General features: G+C 41.5%; 1 protein-coding gene across 6 annotated transcripts in view; it reads right to left on the reverse strand.

The window, feature by feature from the left end:
• Positions 1-14,992, reverse strand: part of LOC119124303 (membrane-associated guanylate kinase, WW and PDZ domain-containing protein 2-like) — a 75,266-nt gene extending 60,274 nt beyond the window's left edge. For 5 of the 6 annotated variants that reach the window (XM_037254079.1, XM_037254080.1, XM_037254078.1 and 2 more), the window contains exon 1: positions 14,427-14,992. In XM_037254079.1, coding sequence (XP_037109974.1) covers positions 14,427-14,724 — 298 coding nt within the window. In that variant the 5' untranslated portion in view covers positions 14,725-14,992. Of the gene's footprint in view, positions 1-1,614; positions 1,986-14,426 lie in introns of those variants that run through there. The other variant, XM_037254081.1, reaches the window with a different exon arrangement.
• Between the last annotated feature and the right edge of the window lie 2,328 nt (positions 14,993-17,320).

Here is a 17,320-nt window from a genome sequence, read left to right on the forward strand (position 1 = left end):
TGCTATCAGGTTCAGGGGGCAATTGCTTCTTCACATAGGTTTGTATTTTTTTTCCCTGCTTGGGAAATGAAACGATTTAGAAACTCTATTTCACATGTGTCAAACTCAAGGCCCGGGGGCCAGATACGGCCCGCCACATCATTTTATGTGGCCCGCAAAGTGTTTATGTGTGCATCAAATTTGTGTCATCACTAGAATTGCAAATTGTCTTCACTTTTAATATCTTTTTTTTTAAATATTTGACCAGTTTTTACTCGTCTGATATGAAAACGAGTTATTTGTCAGTTTGTTTTGTAGCTTTTACTGTATGTAATATGAGGTGCTCATACATTTATTTGGGTTGACAGTCATAATGGCCCTCCGAAAGAAGCTATGACTACAATGCGGCCCGCGAAAAAAATGAGTTTGACATCCCTGCTCTATTTCATAAGCCATACATGTGGCAGTGTGATATTGATTTGATAAAATGAAACCTCTGTGAGTGATAAATCTGCTCTCTACCAGAATATTATTTATACTATAAAATATAAGTTAAGACACCAAGTTTTTGATTGTGTGCATCATAGAGGGGTCATTATGTGGCATATTCAACCTAAAGACAGCCATTTTGAAAATGGTGTCATGATTGAGGGGTGAGAATAAATTGAACCCTAATAGGCTTTTTTACCCCAACCATACAAAAAAACTACAATAAAATCAATTGTGGCAACAACTTTTGATTTGAGGCATATTTATGACATATCGCACCAGACTATATGATTGTTTCCTTACAGCAAGAAATGTATTGACAAACAATCATTCACATTTACACCTTGAGACTATTCAGTCTTCTATTTCATTACGCTAAGATGACTTTTAAGGAGAGATGCATGTTACATACACCCTGGATGGATTGCCAAACAGTTGCAGGGCAGATAAAAAAATAATCGTACTCGTATCCACGTTTAGGAGCAATTTCGTTTAAAAAATAAAGCTAGTATGCATGTTTCTGAAATGCCAAGGGTGATACATCTCCTTGAGCAAGCAGATGCAAACTTCACATAGGAAAGACTCAACCCCATGCAGAAGCTCAACCCCAGGCAGACAGGCTAACCACTAAGTCACCATGCTGCCCTTGGAACAGTTAAAAAAAAAAAAGCAAAAATGAATTCATCCATCCAGACATGTTTTATAGTGCTTTTCCTCATTAGAGTGACAGGTGAGTTGGAGCCCATCTGACTTTGGGGTGCAGCCTAGACTGGGCGCTAGCCAATTTCATGGCACTTAGAGACAACCATTCATACCTACGAACAATCTGGAGTCTCTTAACGGACCTAACATGCATGTTTTTGGAATGTGGAATGGACCAAATTTCAACCCCCAAACCTCACAACAGTGTGAGGCAGACATGCTAACCACTCGCCCACCATACTGCAAATGGAGAAGACAAATGAAGCCAATTAAGTGTTTAAGGTCATTTATGGATGAGAGAGAGAGAAAACAAAAAGCGTGCGGGTTCATACTGTCGCACTGAAAATGACCTTATCACATGCACACAGGCGCTCGGAGCCACTCACACACACATTAACACACACGCCCGTATGTGAAGACATAAAGACAGTGCAGTCCATGCACCTCATCTGCATCCGGCCCAGATGTTGCTTTCCAAAAATAATCCCGGTATACATCCACAGACAGTACGCCGTCCTCCCTGGCGTCCTCTACCCTCGACAGCCGCACATCCTCTTCCTCATCCTCCTCTTTTTCCTCCTTCCTCCGAGTCCTCCTCCTGATCCTCAGCTGCTGCTGTTCAAGCGCTCAGCAGCCGGCCGCAGACGAATTTAATCCCGGCAAGGAGCGCGGCGATGGAACCCAAAAAGGGGGGGGTTGTATCACGCGGGGGGATGTGGAGAGAGAAGCGACAGATGCGGAGAGACGATGGCCATCAGAAGAAGGGGAGCAGAGAAGAGAGGAGGAGGAGAGGGAGATTTGCCAGCGGGAGGCCGGAGACTCCAACCAGACGAGAGCGGCGAAGCCTCGGTGTCGCAGCACCGCCAGTCTGATACAGACGGTACTGCGCTCCACTTCTACAAATTAATGATCCCAAAAACAAAGTTGACGTTTTATTTCTAAAAACATTTTAGATGATTCTAAGCCTGAGTAACATTATGCATATTTTGGAAATCAACATTGCACTTCAGTATAGAAAAATAAAGAAGTGCACTTAATTGATTGCATATAAAAGGAATTTCATAATTGTCCCAAAATAAATATAAATAAAATGATTGAAAACAAAGAAAATAAAATTAACTCAAAGTGTATTGAAATAAAAGTTAAATAAATAGAACTGTACTTATTAGGTGTTTCTCAAACCACTAGAGGGAGGTTTGGGTACCACTAAAAAGATTTTGAAAATCCTTTTTTGTGATGGTGTGCAGTTAATGGGGCGTGGCCTACCAAGTGACATCAGGAGTTCTGGTTGGCCATTTTCCATATTTGCTCCATGCTCCTCAGTGTGTTTGACTGCTTGTCCTGGCCCAATGCACTCAAGCAGAAGCATACCCAAAGCTTGCATGCGCATCAAATTTTGGCATGCACTGTCAAGCAATAAACTAAGATAAAAAAAAACAACACACCTTTGTTAAAGGACTAAAATAAAAATGAAAACACTTTAAAAAATTTCACGTTTTTAGAACTATTATTAACTATTAAATGTCCTTTGTTTCCATCAATTAACATAATAAAAAGTAGTTGAGCGTTCAGGGGCTCATTTTAAATATCTTTATTTTGGTATTACTGTTCAGCAGAAGGAAGGTTTAACAGTCATCAGTGATCTTATTTTAACTTACACTCGACAAATACGGCATATATTAGAATAAATAAATAAATAAACAAACTAAAAATAAGTCTCATTCAATAAAACTACAACAAAGTACTTTCAAATAAACTTGCTCTAAGAACTAAATAAATGTAACTAAATTCAAAACCCAAAATATAAACCGATTACCTATGCTGAAATATCCCAAACGATTATAAACCTGCTAGCCAATGGTTCACCGTGCTGCATTGACTTACACAAGACTAATTAGTATAATAGCATACAAGTATTACATTGTTCCACACAGAGGAACACCTATTGTAAATTCAATGTATCCCAACGGGAGGCTTTCATTTTTTTGTGTGTGTAATAAAGCTACTTTCTATTTCTGCGTCCGAATGGTCCCAGATGCTCCCTGATGTTCCTCAAATGCTCCGCATCTCGCCCACCATATGCTCCCCCTGCGCGACCTTGTGTCGACATCACCAACTGGAGCACAAAAAAAATCTAAAATATAACCCGTTGAGGATGAGCTCACAGCTGCAGACGCCAGCCAGGACGCCTCAAGCGCCGATTTGGTCTAAATACAAAGACGTAAACAAACACCAGCAAAGAAAAACACATCAACATAAAAATGAGCACTCTAAGCGCCTCCGTTGACGTTATGAGGCTGGCGGTACTTTGACGCCGAGCACTTCCCGGGGACGCTTTATAGCACACTGCGACGAGAGGGGAACAGATGACAGCCGCAATCCATCACAAAGCCATCAAGGCAGACGGCAATTGGCTCGCCTTCTGCTCACTGAAGCAGTACGCCAGACCACGTCGGCCACGTGGCCTCTTGTCCGTCAATTGAGCTCGCTGTAAGGAATCAAACAAAAAAGGCAAGAAAAATGCTCATTTAGATTGATAATCGCTGATTCCTTCCTCCCGCAAGTCGAGTTGTTTTCATCATAATTTAGACTTAACAGATCATATCGCCATGAATTCACATGTACTTATAGGTGAAAAAAGCTCAAGCGATCTCTGGTTACGCCACCAGTAAAAAAAATAAAATAAAAATCACATCCCAGTGTGATTGCGAAGATCTGTAAAGGCCCCGACATGCGTCGTCCTTCCTCAACTTGGATTGTGCCGTAGCTGCTTTAGAGCGCCTCATTGTCAGCTGTAAGTGCTTGCATGTCACGCAGAGAAAGGCGGAAAGTGAGGAGGGGGACTATTTTTTTTTTTAGTCACACTTGAAGGGATTGGGAGGTAGAATTTTGTTTTCTCAGTCCAATGGCTTCCTCTCGCATTTCATAAGCATGCAATTGAAGACACCCATAGATGTGAATGTGAGTGTAAATTGTTATTTGTCTGTGTGTGCCCTGCAATTGGCTCCCGACCAATCTGTAGAAGACGGAAGTTTAAACATATGTATGGAGAATATTGGAGTTTTTCCTGTACTAACACGTCAACGACAACATCAACCAAAAGCTCCAGCCTTCTCCTTCAACCAAACTTACAAAAATATCCACACCCATGCATTTTGTATTGTCCTTTTCCTATCCGGTTCACATGTGAACTTGAGCCTATCCCATCTTGTGTGGGATTGAGTGTTAACACCTTGGACTGATTGTCAGCCAATCGCAGGGCACAAAGAGACAAACAAGCATTCACACTCATTTACATCTGTGAGTCAGCCATGCTAACAACCAGACCACCATGATGCCCAGCAATCTATTTCTTTCAGATGTCTACCATTGATTCCATCATCTCCCACTTTCACCACAAGAACAAGAAGAGTAAGGGGTTATTAATGTGTAACCCTTAGCAACCACAGCCAAAGCTTCACACAGCATTGCATGGATTATCTGTTTAGCAGGTATAAGGCGCATCTGTCTGTTGCTTGGCAACACAAAAGTAGCTTTGTTTACTAAGCACTTGATTTGCCTCTCGCTGAATAGCCACACACACGCACGCACACAAACACACACACGCACGCGATTAAGAGTCTCTACAACAAAAATGAGTTGTTAGTTTTTGATAAATTGTATGAACTTCTTTGCTCTTTAAATTCATTATTTTTACCGATTGATAACTTTACGATGAGTTACTTTCACAAGAGCTTTATTTTTGACAACCTAAAAAAAAAAAGCTAATGCAGCAGTTATTTAAAATCCACTACTGAACACCAATTGATGTTGGGTGGCTAATATAATAGCATCGTACGTCACCAAAATCCCAACAATAAGCATATTGTTAAATGAATATTTCTGACCGTGTCCATACTAAATGCATAATGCAATAGGAGAACTTATGAGCCTGTACCACAAATGTTATGGTAATTGAGTAAAAGGTCAACAAAGGAGCACAACAGGGCCCTTCAGTATAGTTCTACAGGGATTTAAAAAAAAAAACAGTCCAGTAGCAGCTGAACCTAACGTGAACTCCATCATTGTTATTTTCTTCTCTAGTGACTGTAAGTACCAAGGTTCTTAACACTGTTCCTCCCATTCAGAAGATTTGCATATTCTCCCCCTCATTTAACATAGACCATTTTTGTTATTAACGTTCCTTTCAAGTACATTTTCGCTAAATCCGGTTGTATTAATGCAGTCCGACTTATTTTACACCTCACCTGCTACTCTTTGTCAGAAGCTAGGGCACTGTTACCTTTTTTTTTTTTAAAGACAATATAATATTTGTCTAATTTGTTTGAGGTCACACAGCGGACAAAACCATGATTACCATTAATACCAAAAGAAGCTGTTAATACCGTAGTTGTGGTGATAGGCCAAACCTAAATTTGTTGTTTTAATAGGCTTTACTGCAGCAGTCACAACTGACAGTGCAAAAAGTACAATAGTGATTGTTTGTGGAGGGTTTGGGAACAAGCCAAGGAAGAATCGATGACATTTTGGTGAGAATCTCAATTATGCTGCGGCCAGAGAAAGTTGAGGCACCAACTACCGCATCTACAACTGCATTCAACAGAAACATATCGATGATAACGCAACACAAAACAAATCGTGCTGGTCCACCAATATCTAAAGAGCAAATTATCCAAGGTTACCATGGCAACAGCAGAGAATCAGAGCTGCTGTTTTCCTTCCAACAATACAGTGTAACATTGGATTGAGAACTTTCTAAGCTGTTATTATACAGTCAAATCACAACATACTGTTTATAATGGCACACTGGTAGAACGAGGTGCAAAACAACATGAGCCCTTTGTCCAATTTGGGAAGGCATAATTAGTTGCGACGTGCCCACTTTATCTCCTAGGAGGCTGAGGGTGAAGTGCAGTCATGCCACATTGAGTTCTCGCTAACTTGAATTCACTCGTCTCTAAAATGTAAACAAGCCCGTGGTCATGCTGCGGGAGCACAAGCCCGCATGCAAACGCACCAGTCGTACCGTACTCACACACGCTTGCATGTATGCACTACACGACAGAAGGTCGAAGTCAGCTCAGCAAGACCAATTTCGGTGAAAACACCCCATTTTATATGTACTTTACATTAATGAGAATGTTTGGGCTCATTAAAATGGTCCTTTTTTGTGTTGGAGTCACAAAATGTATTCCCATTTAAATTACAGTTGGAAGAATTTTTATTCCGGGACCTTAAGTCTAATTTGTTTCTATTGTAATAGTTCCTCTAAAAATTCCAACTGTGCTTCACTACGTTTATCATTGCAGTGCAGTTTTACACAATACAGCAAAATACAACCACGATCATAAACAATGTAAAACTAATCTTTGCAAATCTTTGCAAAGGAAGGCTTTTACCCACAGAGCAATTCAACGTCAAATTTAAATATATTAGCTGTCCAGATTAGGGATTGCTAAATGCTGGGTTAAAATAATTTTTTATTGGTTTATATCTGAGTTTCGAAAATACTAAGTAAATTGTGTATTTTCAGGAATAATGTTTTTTTTACAGTAATTAACAATCATTCATTAAAAAAAAAAAACATCTGGGGTCACGTTGCTCATCTTCATGTCACAAATTTGTTGAGACGGTGTCAAGAGTGCTTGAAGATATCAAGTCAAGATTAATCAACACCCAATTCCACACAATTGACTGATTTTTTAACATTATGTCTTTCCCGAGGCCCTGCTGTATGTTGATGGGGATTGCGGCCTCAAGTTGAAATCAACTTGACCACGTCTACAAATACAAATTACTTGATTATTTTTCCCTTGAGAGCATAATATTTAAATAAGAGTGAAACCACATAATGAGGAGAAAACAATGACAACAGGCACATGCAAGGTATGGGAACCTAAGGGCAGCAGAGATCACAAAGCAGTTGGCCAAATAAGAAAAGGTTTCCTGGAGACGAATTCTGGTTCTGCGCTATCAAAAGCCATCGTGACGGTGGAGAGCTGCGATCGATACGGCAAAGCAGCGCCAAGGGAACGTCAGGAAGATGGAGCGTGAGAAGATGGACGACTACTGAGGGTTGAGGGAAGAAACGGACAGCTTGTGGATGTTTAAATCCACACAAGATGTACAAGTGGGAATCCAAGCACCAACATGGCGCACACCCAATAATTGTTACTACCATCACGTTGAACAGCAATCAGATCTTAAACCAGTGCAAATGACATACACAGTCTATGAAGGCTTTTTTTGTGTTTATGACCAGAATCGCCTGATTTCATGACTTTTTTGGTGTGATGTGCAGTAATACCAGCATTCAACTATTGTTTTTTTGTTCCTTTCTCAGCCTCACTTAATGACATGTCTCGCTCATGCACACTCTTGCACATTTCTGATTACATTACACATTCAGCTTGATATTTTAAAGGCAGATTTCATTACCTAAACACACACACACACACACACACACACACACACACACACACACACACACACACACACACACACACACACACACACACACACACACACACACACACACACACAGGTGGCTTGTAAACATACAGAGTAAATTTGATGAGTACATTTTACTCGAAAGTCAATTGGGTCTCACTTTGAACACAGAGTAAAAAAATGAACACTTGGAAAAGGCTAAAATGCTCAGAGCCAATTTCAAACTGAATCAAATTTGGAGTAATATTTACCCTTTTTTTTTTCATTCAGAAATTGTCAGTAAAGTTCCAGATTGGGAGCGCAGAGCACTGTCCAGTGAGTTAAAATTCCTGGCCACCACCTCATCTCACCGTCTCACAGTTCAGAGGGTGCGGGTTCGATTCCACCTCTGGCCCACCCTGTGCGGAGTTTGCATGTTCTCCAGTGCCCATGTGGGTTTTCTCCAGGTCCTCCGGTTTCCTCCCACATCCCAAAAACATGCTTAGTATGCATATTGAACACTCCAACTTGCCCATAGGTGTGAGCATGAGTGCAAATGTTTGTACATCTCTGTGTGCCCTGCGATTGGCTGGCAACCGCTTCAGGGTGCTCCCCGCCTACTGCCCGATGATGGCTGGGATAGGCTCCAGCACGCCCGCGACCCCCGTGGGGACAACCGGTACATATAATGGATGGATGTATAATAATATGCACAACAAAAACCTTTTTTTTTCCTCACCCTACGCAGCGATATACTGGGCACTCCTGATGTAGAACAACATCCTCCCGTGTCCTAGTTTGACACCTTCAAGTTTGAGTTTGGTGCCCTAGAAAGCCTACGTGTGTCCTGCGTGTGGGCGTGCATTAAAATGTCTGTGTACACTTTGTGTTCTCTAGCCGTGGATGAACAATTTCCTTCCAGGACTCCTAATGGTGCTATTACAGCAGACACCCAAGTCCATTATTAATAGTAAATGACACGGACTCTCTCGTAAAGGTCTTAATATTGATCTTCCTACTCCAACCCCCGCACCCTGAGACTGATCCTAATGATGATGCTTGTCTGCGTGTTTTTCTCGACGGCGGCATAATCAAGACCAGACGCATATTTACGACAGCCGAGCCCTTACAACGACAAGAGACCACCAAGAGCCAGACTTCTAGATTAAAGGGGGGGGGGGGTGCAGCAGAGGAACGGTTGGCCTAATATTCCTGACAGCATCCTCCTCTGACAGCCGACCAATAAAAACAGTCCCGTCACTCCCTTAATATCAGAGCTCGGGAGACAAATTCAGCGTGAGGTGGCTATCAATGAATTTGGTGACGTCCTGCTTTCAGAGCAGCTTTGAAAAGATCGTCGCTGATTGTGTTGCTCAAACTTGATGGAGCAGTGTGTTCCTAAAGTAAGCCAATGACCTGCCAAAACATTTGGCATTCCTGTGAAACATAGCAAACAATACGCTGGCAAAATAAGAGGAAGACATTTTTTGTTGTCTAAAAAAGGTCCATTTCAACTGCACAACTACTTGTGGAGAGCGTTCTTGTTTTTAACAACTGCCCTGAAAATGTGAGGGGGGGTCTGCCAAGAAATAAGACTGTGATGCTGGCTGAATTCTGAAAAAGATTTTTAAAAAATAATAATAATTGCATCTATGGCTGAGCGGGGCCATAATGATTCTACTCTGCGATGCTTCATTGAGCCGCTCTGGTCCAGATAGTCTAATCAAGTCTGTCCGTCGAGATTAAGGCCCTCGTTCACGCTTCTGAGTCCAAACGGCAACGACTCGAATTCCGTTCTACTGTACTGACCTGTCAGTTCCTTTCTTCCCTTCATCACTTACACCCACTCAAATATGACAGTCAGCAGATAACGTCCCGAACGAGAGGCGATAGCTTAACCCTTAACTAGTCGAGTGGAAAACACGCCGTTTTGATTCTAACATCATTACATAGACCACTAAGCTTATTGTGTTTCACATTCAAAGTTTGATGTAACGAGGGGAATGACTTGAACACTTCACAACTGATTTTGAGCGGCAAAAAGATTTGCGGGAAAATACTTTAGGTGTGCCGTGTTGGCGAAGGAAGTGGAACGTCTTTAATGGGACAAAGTCGGTTACAGTTGACAGCAGGTCTCGACTGGCTTATTTCTGTATCTCAGTCTTGATCGTTCTGAAGCAGAGTTTGAGAAAAGCTGGAAAAGTGGTTATGTGCTGGCACAAGAAGTAATTAAAGAAAATTTGCTTCAACTTAGAGATAGTCGTGGCTCAATTGTTCAGGAGCAATTTTGTTCATTTTGATGAAGGTTTTGATAACCTGCAGAAAATTAGGTGAAAGAAGTCAGAAACCTTTAAAGAAGTTGGACCATCTTCACAGTTGCTGAGTTTAAAGTTTCTTTCCACATGACTCAGCGTTACAACATTTGCATCGTGAGGTTATCCGAGTTCATTCACTTCATTTCTCCATCACTTTAACAACCGCTACTAATACGACATATTTTGTTTTTCCCACGCGGGCTAATGTGTGTCCAGACAGACAGCAGAAGGTCAAAATTGTTTCACTCCGAGAGCCATCAGAGTGACCTGCTGCTGTCCTCTGCTGGGGGAAAGCATCAACCGCAGATGCGGAGGTGCTTCTGGCTCTCAGAAGTGAACATTTATGATACCAAAATGTCAAACATTTAAATAAAGTAAATCATGCTCACCAGAGATGCTGATTATTAGATGTAGTAATTTGTGTCCATAGTATCTAGATATTGATTTTGCTCCGACAATAATTTATTATTCTTGCATTTTTTTGTGTGTGTGTTGAAATACGCTTACAATGTGTTTACTAAGTTCAACAGAGTGAATGGATTAGTCTTCAAGCTATTTTCCACGCTTTAAATGCCGTATCGGATGACCGCCTTTGTTTTCCTCGTCTGTACTTTACATACACTCTCCCATGGTGATTCCATCGCCATCATCAAAGCACATGGCCGTTATCCCAGCAGCATCGACACTAGTGCTGCTGACCCAATTCTCTCAAGTGGACCAGTTGGACGTTCACTGGCAGGCTGTCTTCCATGTGAAGCTTGATCCTCCGGCCGTAGCCGTGACACTTCAAGCTCCAATTTGTTCTATTTTTTTCCCTTCTTTAATGAAATAAAATCTTTCTCTCCTAGCTCGGTGGGTTATTAATACCACAGAACCGATAGGATGTTCTGCACTGATTCGCAGGACTGCTTCACATCACCAGAGTGAAAAATGAGGGGAGGGGAGGTGACCTCCCTTCAATTCCATCTGTCCCTCCATCATCTCAAGAAGGCCTTGGAAAGATATGGAGAGCATTTTTTTTTTCCCTCAAATCCTTGATATCCAGGCTCGTGCGCTCTTTGTTCTCGCCAATAAGACCAATCAAAGCACTTGGAAAAGAACTGAGTTTTGCTAGTAGTGTTTTTCCAGTTGTACTTTTAACTTACTAGTATGCAATTAACACGCTCAGATGACTACTGTGTTGTATTTAGTAACTTTACTAGGTCCAACTAGTGGGCATGAATTAATCACTGGTAGCCTTCGGAACCCTTTATAGTAGCCACCAAAATGACCAATAGTAGTTTTGCCTAACTAGTACACTGAAGTGTGGATTGACTGTATTTATTGACAGCTTTTAAAAAAATATATTTAATAAGTAAAACATACTACAGATGCATTCTGCAAATACTGACTTGTGATGAAATAATTTGAAATGAGCATCATCCTTCACTATTTTAGGCTCCCTTTATACGTTACAGGCCATGCCAACCTTTTCAAATCATTTCATTTCTTCTCTTTAATCAGCACATATTGTACTCACAAAACCTCAGCGCCAAAGTGTAAATTAAAATGATTGATGATTTGCCATATGTTGCTTTGCAAGCTTTATGGATAAATTGGATGCCAACTTCGACATTGCACCATGTTGAGATTGCTACCAAAGGGAAGGGCGCGCGTCAATTAAAGGTCCAAGAATAATCAGAATAAAAACAACCCAAAATAGCTGGGATTTTATTTTTATCACTATTTGTGCTATTTGTGACAAAAGGAGAGAGTTGACTGTTTTGAGTCATTTATTACCAAATCAAACACCTTACGAGAAAAACGCTGCAATAGAAACCACTGCTGTGTTTTTCATTTAAAGAATCAGCAGTCAAAGTATTTTTGTTCCTCTTCAACGTATAGATAAGCGTCGGTGAGAAAATCTCCCAGAAGGTGTGTGTGTTCTCACTCTCGCGCTCTCTCACCAGCTCCTTCACACCATCTCCATCTGTAGCGCGGTGTTGGGAAATACCGAATCACAAAGACTTATAGTTACTTGAGTAGATTTTTCAGATGTTTGTACAGTCACCCTAAAGTCTTTAATTTTGACATCATTTGAAAACAGATATACAGAATGTACTTTCTATTTGGAGTGGCCCATCTCTAAGCTGCAGCCTTGGCATTCAATTAGATTTATTTTAAATTTAGTATACTAATCTCAATCGCTGAAGGCGAAAACTCAATTTCCAGAAGGCCGCGTAAGCTTGTGTTATACTTATGACACAAATTGAGTGTCTTGCTCAAGGGCACCTCTATCAGCATCTTGGCAAAAAATATTATAATCTTAAATTTCTGGAACTGCATCAAACTGCAGTTCTTCTAGATTTTTGGGCTCAATCATATAAGTGACATTGTTTGATTTCATCATTTTAGTCCGTCAACTATAAATATGTTCTGATTTCTGTAGTCCTCCATGAAAGTGCACTTAAATTTGCGTTGAATCAAATTAAAACGTTTGTAAATATCTGCTTTTATTTTGGTAAGAAATGATCAACATTTGTCTTTATTTTGCAAACCAAACTGAATCATAATTAATTGATGTAATTGATGTAATAATTCAATTTGAAGTATCTTGTTTTTAATGTAGGAGTGGAATTTTAAAATTTGGAGTCATCAATTAATCGACAAAATCATTCATTAAAATCACGAGAGCCATCTTTATAGCAAGCACCTCTTTTATTTATGTTGATCAAGTGCGCCTCATGAAATATCCAGTGACAGTAGCTATCATCGAGCTCAAGGAAGAGCACGGAGTAGTGTGAGGAGCCGAGTTCAATAAACACATCATGTTTAACTGGCTAAGAGAAGGAGAAGAGAGGGAGGAGAAAATAGACCTGTGTGAGATAGATGTGCATTAGCATTTAACCTGTTAGTACATGGCAGGCCGCTCCCCCCTGTCAACAGCTCCAACTCAATAATCAATCACACGGAGGCGAGCGCCGCAAACAGCCCAGGAAGGCAAATCCTCGGCTCGCTCCAAAAATAACCGGCCCGAGTGTTTGATTTGTGCTTTTCTCGTGTCCCAGAAAACAAGACGCTGTCGGAATGCTGCTTTTATGCCGCGGAAGAGGAAACATCTTCACCACGACCAACGCTAAATCGTACTTGAAGCCCTATTTGGAGTTTAGTGTGCAAGTCGACATGCATCCGCTATAGCGTTGGGGATGCTTCGTCATCCCATTACAGGCGGTACAAACGTGCTGCCCTAAACAGGGGTAATAATGCAAAGTGTAAGATTATTATTGATTGCCTGAAGAAAGCATCCACAGATGTAATTGCCCGCCACACCCCAAAAAAAATATTATTTTAGATGGTTTTTGACCTACTACGCTTCTACATAAATTCAACATTTAAATGATTCCAAAAATTCATTTCACGTTCCAAAAATTCTACATTTTACGCACACACACACAAACTATTCAAGGAATTTAGAGCAGAAAAGTTCGTAATCATTTCCTTTTGAGATTCAAACTATTCAGCACTTTCACAACATCTGGGGACTATTTTTCACATTACCAAAAGTTCCCCATTTTTACGAGTCCATTGTTTACATTCAGCATTTCCAAATGTTAAATTATTCCACATTGTAGCCTGATTTTTTTTTCTTTTGCATATCTCCTTCCAGATATCTTGATCAAATCAAACCATTCATACTGGTTGAGATCATTCAGGGCAGTTTGGAAATGCATCCATCCGTCCGTCCGTCTTCTGGGTTTTGTGTATTAAACCCACATACAATAGCCATCCATTTATCTATTAGGCCATCTACCTATCTATCCAACCAGTCTATTCAACCATCTTCCTTCCGCCCATCAATATGCAATTATCATCCATCCACCCATCTACCCAACCAGCCACTCAGCTTTTCATGGAAATGCATTTATAACCCAACTATATCTAATGACTCATGTATCCATCTGCCCTTTCATCCATCTATCTTTTTACTGATCATTCATCTCTCTTGTATTCATCTACCCAGCCAGCTATCTGTTTATCTGCTAGTGTTTGTGAGTTGAATTAGGAATTTTGCTCCTTGAAGCCACATTAACTTCAGCAGCAGTAATCAATAAGAGTCAGGTCCGTGGTTAATTAGACAGGTTTATGTTTGCAACAACCCTGTAATGGCATCCACGTGTCGGTCAGTGTGTGTGCTTGCAGCAGAAGTCAGTGACTGTCTCCTTCAGCATCCGGAGCAAGACCCTAACATGCCGGGGACGGGCACGCCCCCTCCGGATTGTGATACCCACAACCGCGGTTACTATTACTGGTTCCGGTTCTGGAGCTCCACACAGAACAGGCCCAGCTAGCATCTGTTTATGCTTTGTGAAAATCCGCTACCAGGGGGAAAAAAATCCCACTCAATTCCATTGACAGCGCACAATAAGTGAGGGAAAAGTGTGCAGATGATCATGTAGATCCACACACACGCGCGCGCGCGCGCGCCGATGCAAATTGACATAAATACGTCGCGACTGCGGCTGGCTTGCTCACCTTGTTTGACACATTTGAAGCGGACCGGGTCCTTGCAGTGCTTGATGACGGCCAGCACGTCCCGGCTGGTGAGGCCGGCCACGGGCATGTCGTTGACCTCCAGGAGCAACTCATCCTCGGCCAGCTTGCCACTCTGGACGAGCCCCTTCCCCGCCTTCACCTCACCCAAGTATGGGAACTGGCCAAGCTCGGCGCCCCCCTTCAGCTCGAAGCCCAGCTCGCCGTCCTTGCTGCGGCTGATCACCGCTTCGTGGACTTTGTTGGTCCAGTGGTTCTTCTTCTTGAGGCTTTTCGACATCGTTATAAGAGGCGACTTGGTTCACCGCAGACGGGCTGGTTGCCTACTATCTCACCATCACCACCACCACCGCCTCATGCCCGCCTCAGTGCGACTCGCCGCAGCTGGGCGGCATAACCGACTCACGCCAGGAGCTGTGCACGGTCTGCGAGTCGCGGAGTCGGGAGACAGGCTGCGGCACGTCGCGGTGCTTGCTTCGGTGAGGGCGAAATGATTCCACGGTCCAGACACAGACGCAGGAGACAAACACTGGCGCGTAACCCGGATGTGAAAGCCGAAGGAGGGGAGAGATGAATGGTTCTGGTTCGATCGTCGGAAGAGGAGGGGACAAAACATTCCCACTACTCGGCTTGCCAGGGGCGCCGCTTCGCCCCCGTCTCACAGCCCCCCTGCCCCGGACACGGGGGAGGCCGTGAACTGCGTTCCAATGGGAATGAACTGCGTTTCTTTTGTTTTCGCACAAGTTTTCCTCAAAATAATAATAGTTATTCCTCCTACTATTATTCCTATTAGTAGTCGAAGTACTAGTAAAAATTTATACATTTTGTTTCATTGCTCTTAGATGTGCATTAAAATTTAATTTGAGGGTACAAACAAATTGTTCAAGTTACTGTAAAAATGGTTAAACGATTGTTATTTACTACACATGACAAATATTTAGGTACTGATTGTAGCAAGGGTCATTGAAGTTGACAGACAATATTTGCTTTCATGGACCACATAAAATGATCTGTCGGGCCGGAGCTGGCCCCCGGGCCTTGGCTTTGACACCCATGCTCTAAACATACCGTGGTGCGTTGAGATACGAGTTCAATTTGTTCCATGACCAAATCTGTATCTGAACACACTTCAGCTAGGGCTCGACAGACGACAGTGGCAGCATACATCACAATATCCGGCCACGATCGCTTCACATTGGTTTTGCTGCAGTGGAAAGAAAATAGCAGCTGGTGGAGGTAAGGCTCCATTACCTGGTTTGCCAAGCGCCAATGAAATATATGAATCACATTTTTCTTGAATTCTGCAATGGATTAATTGCATTGCCATTGTTTGCAATGGGAAAAAAAATATTTGATATACGAGAACTTGTATATCAATTTCATACTCATATCTCAAAGTAAATCCACATAGTCGTTTTACTCCTCTATTCTTCTCCTTAAATCCATACCTTGGCTTTGATAAAGCATCATACATGCACGGTTTGAACGGCCTTGCAGGATTTAAGGGATTATCATAATCAGTGTGCATTTATCATTTTACATCACACAATGCGGCACTAAAAATAGGTCTCGGTTATAATGCCTGATCATTGTGCTTAAACACACCGGGCATAACCTCAGCGCGCAAGACGGCCTTGACACTGCTGCAACCCATTTCTTTTGATTACTCTATGTCGTCCATATGAATGAATAAATGCATGAAAATATGTATTTCCTTCAACTTGATGAATGCCACAGAGATCATTAATTGGCGTTGAAATTGTAATCTTGTAATGAATTCGAACAGGTTAGTTTAAAGCTAATTTTCGTGTGGATTGTTGGAGAAACTAATAAGGGGTTTCATGCTGAAAAATGTCATTACAATTTATCTTGGTATATATGTGTGATTACTTTTTATGCCACTGGAGGGAGACATTGTGAATTTTTCCCGCCAGATTTGAATTAAATCAGTTATGGGGCAGCCAATGAAATGAAATATTTATATTACGCAACTTTTATGTTTGTGTGTTTTTTTTTTGTTACAAATTCACGACGCTATAGCAATATAATTTTCTGTAATTAAACATACCTTTTCTGTATTTTTCCTTCTTGTCCTCAAGGTTTGTAAACGTGGTATAAACAGGTAACTTAATAGCTCGCTCTGGCACTTGATAAGGGATTTCCAGATGTGTCATTTTCTAAGCCGGTCATATACCACTAATGGTACGCAGGCTCCCTCTAGCGGTACTTGAAGAATCACTGCAGTTCAAACTGCATAATGATGCAGTGTCATAACTTTTTCTGTTAAGTACAGTTTACCTTTAAAATGGATAACATTCGAACAAAATTAGTAGGCCCACTATTAATCGTTAAACTTTGTATATTATAATATCCTATTGGCGTCGGCCTACTTCGCTCATGAAATTTTATGTTAGTCATGATGGTTACTAGTACAGCTTGGTGAGCTACAAATTATTGGTGTGGCACTTGATGTACACGCATTCTTTTTAACATATACATAAAAAATACACTTATGTACGTTTCACTTAGGCAAATGGACTCTGACTAGAAACTTGATCTAATTCCCCATGCTTTGTTTACTTTGAGCTTTTTTATCTTTAAGGTCAGCCCTTAAGCTCCATGCAAAAACTCCCGACTACCCAGACAGACTTGCTGTTGTTTGGTTGTCTGCTTTGAAGTTTGCCATTCAGCTACTTGTTTGAGAACATTAAGTTGTGCAAAATGTTGGCAAAACATTGAATAGTCCATTAAAAAGTTTAGAGCAGGCATCACCCACACGCAGGTACCACATGACTATGCTGTGGGCCTGATCTAAAAATAGCTCACTATCAGTTGTGGGACAATGCAACTTCCAAAGAATGTGGGAGAAATAATCA

The sequence above is a fragment of the Syngnathus acus genome, chromosome 6, assembly GCF_901709675.1.
Source record: "Syngnathus acus chromosome 6, fSynAcu1.2, whole genome shotgun sequence".
NCBI classification, from domain to species: Eukaryota; Metazoa; Chordata; class Actinopteri; order Syngnathiformes; family Syngnathidae; genus Syngnathus; species Syngnathus acus.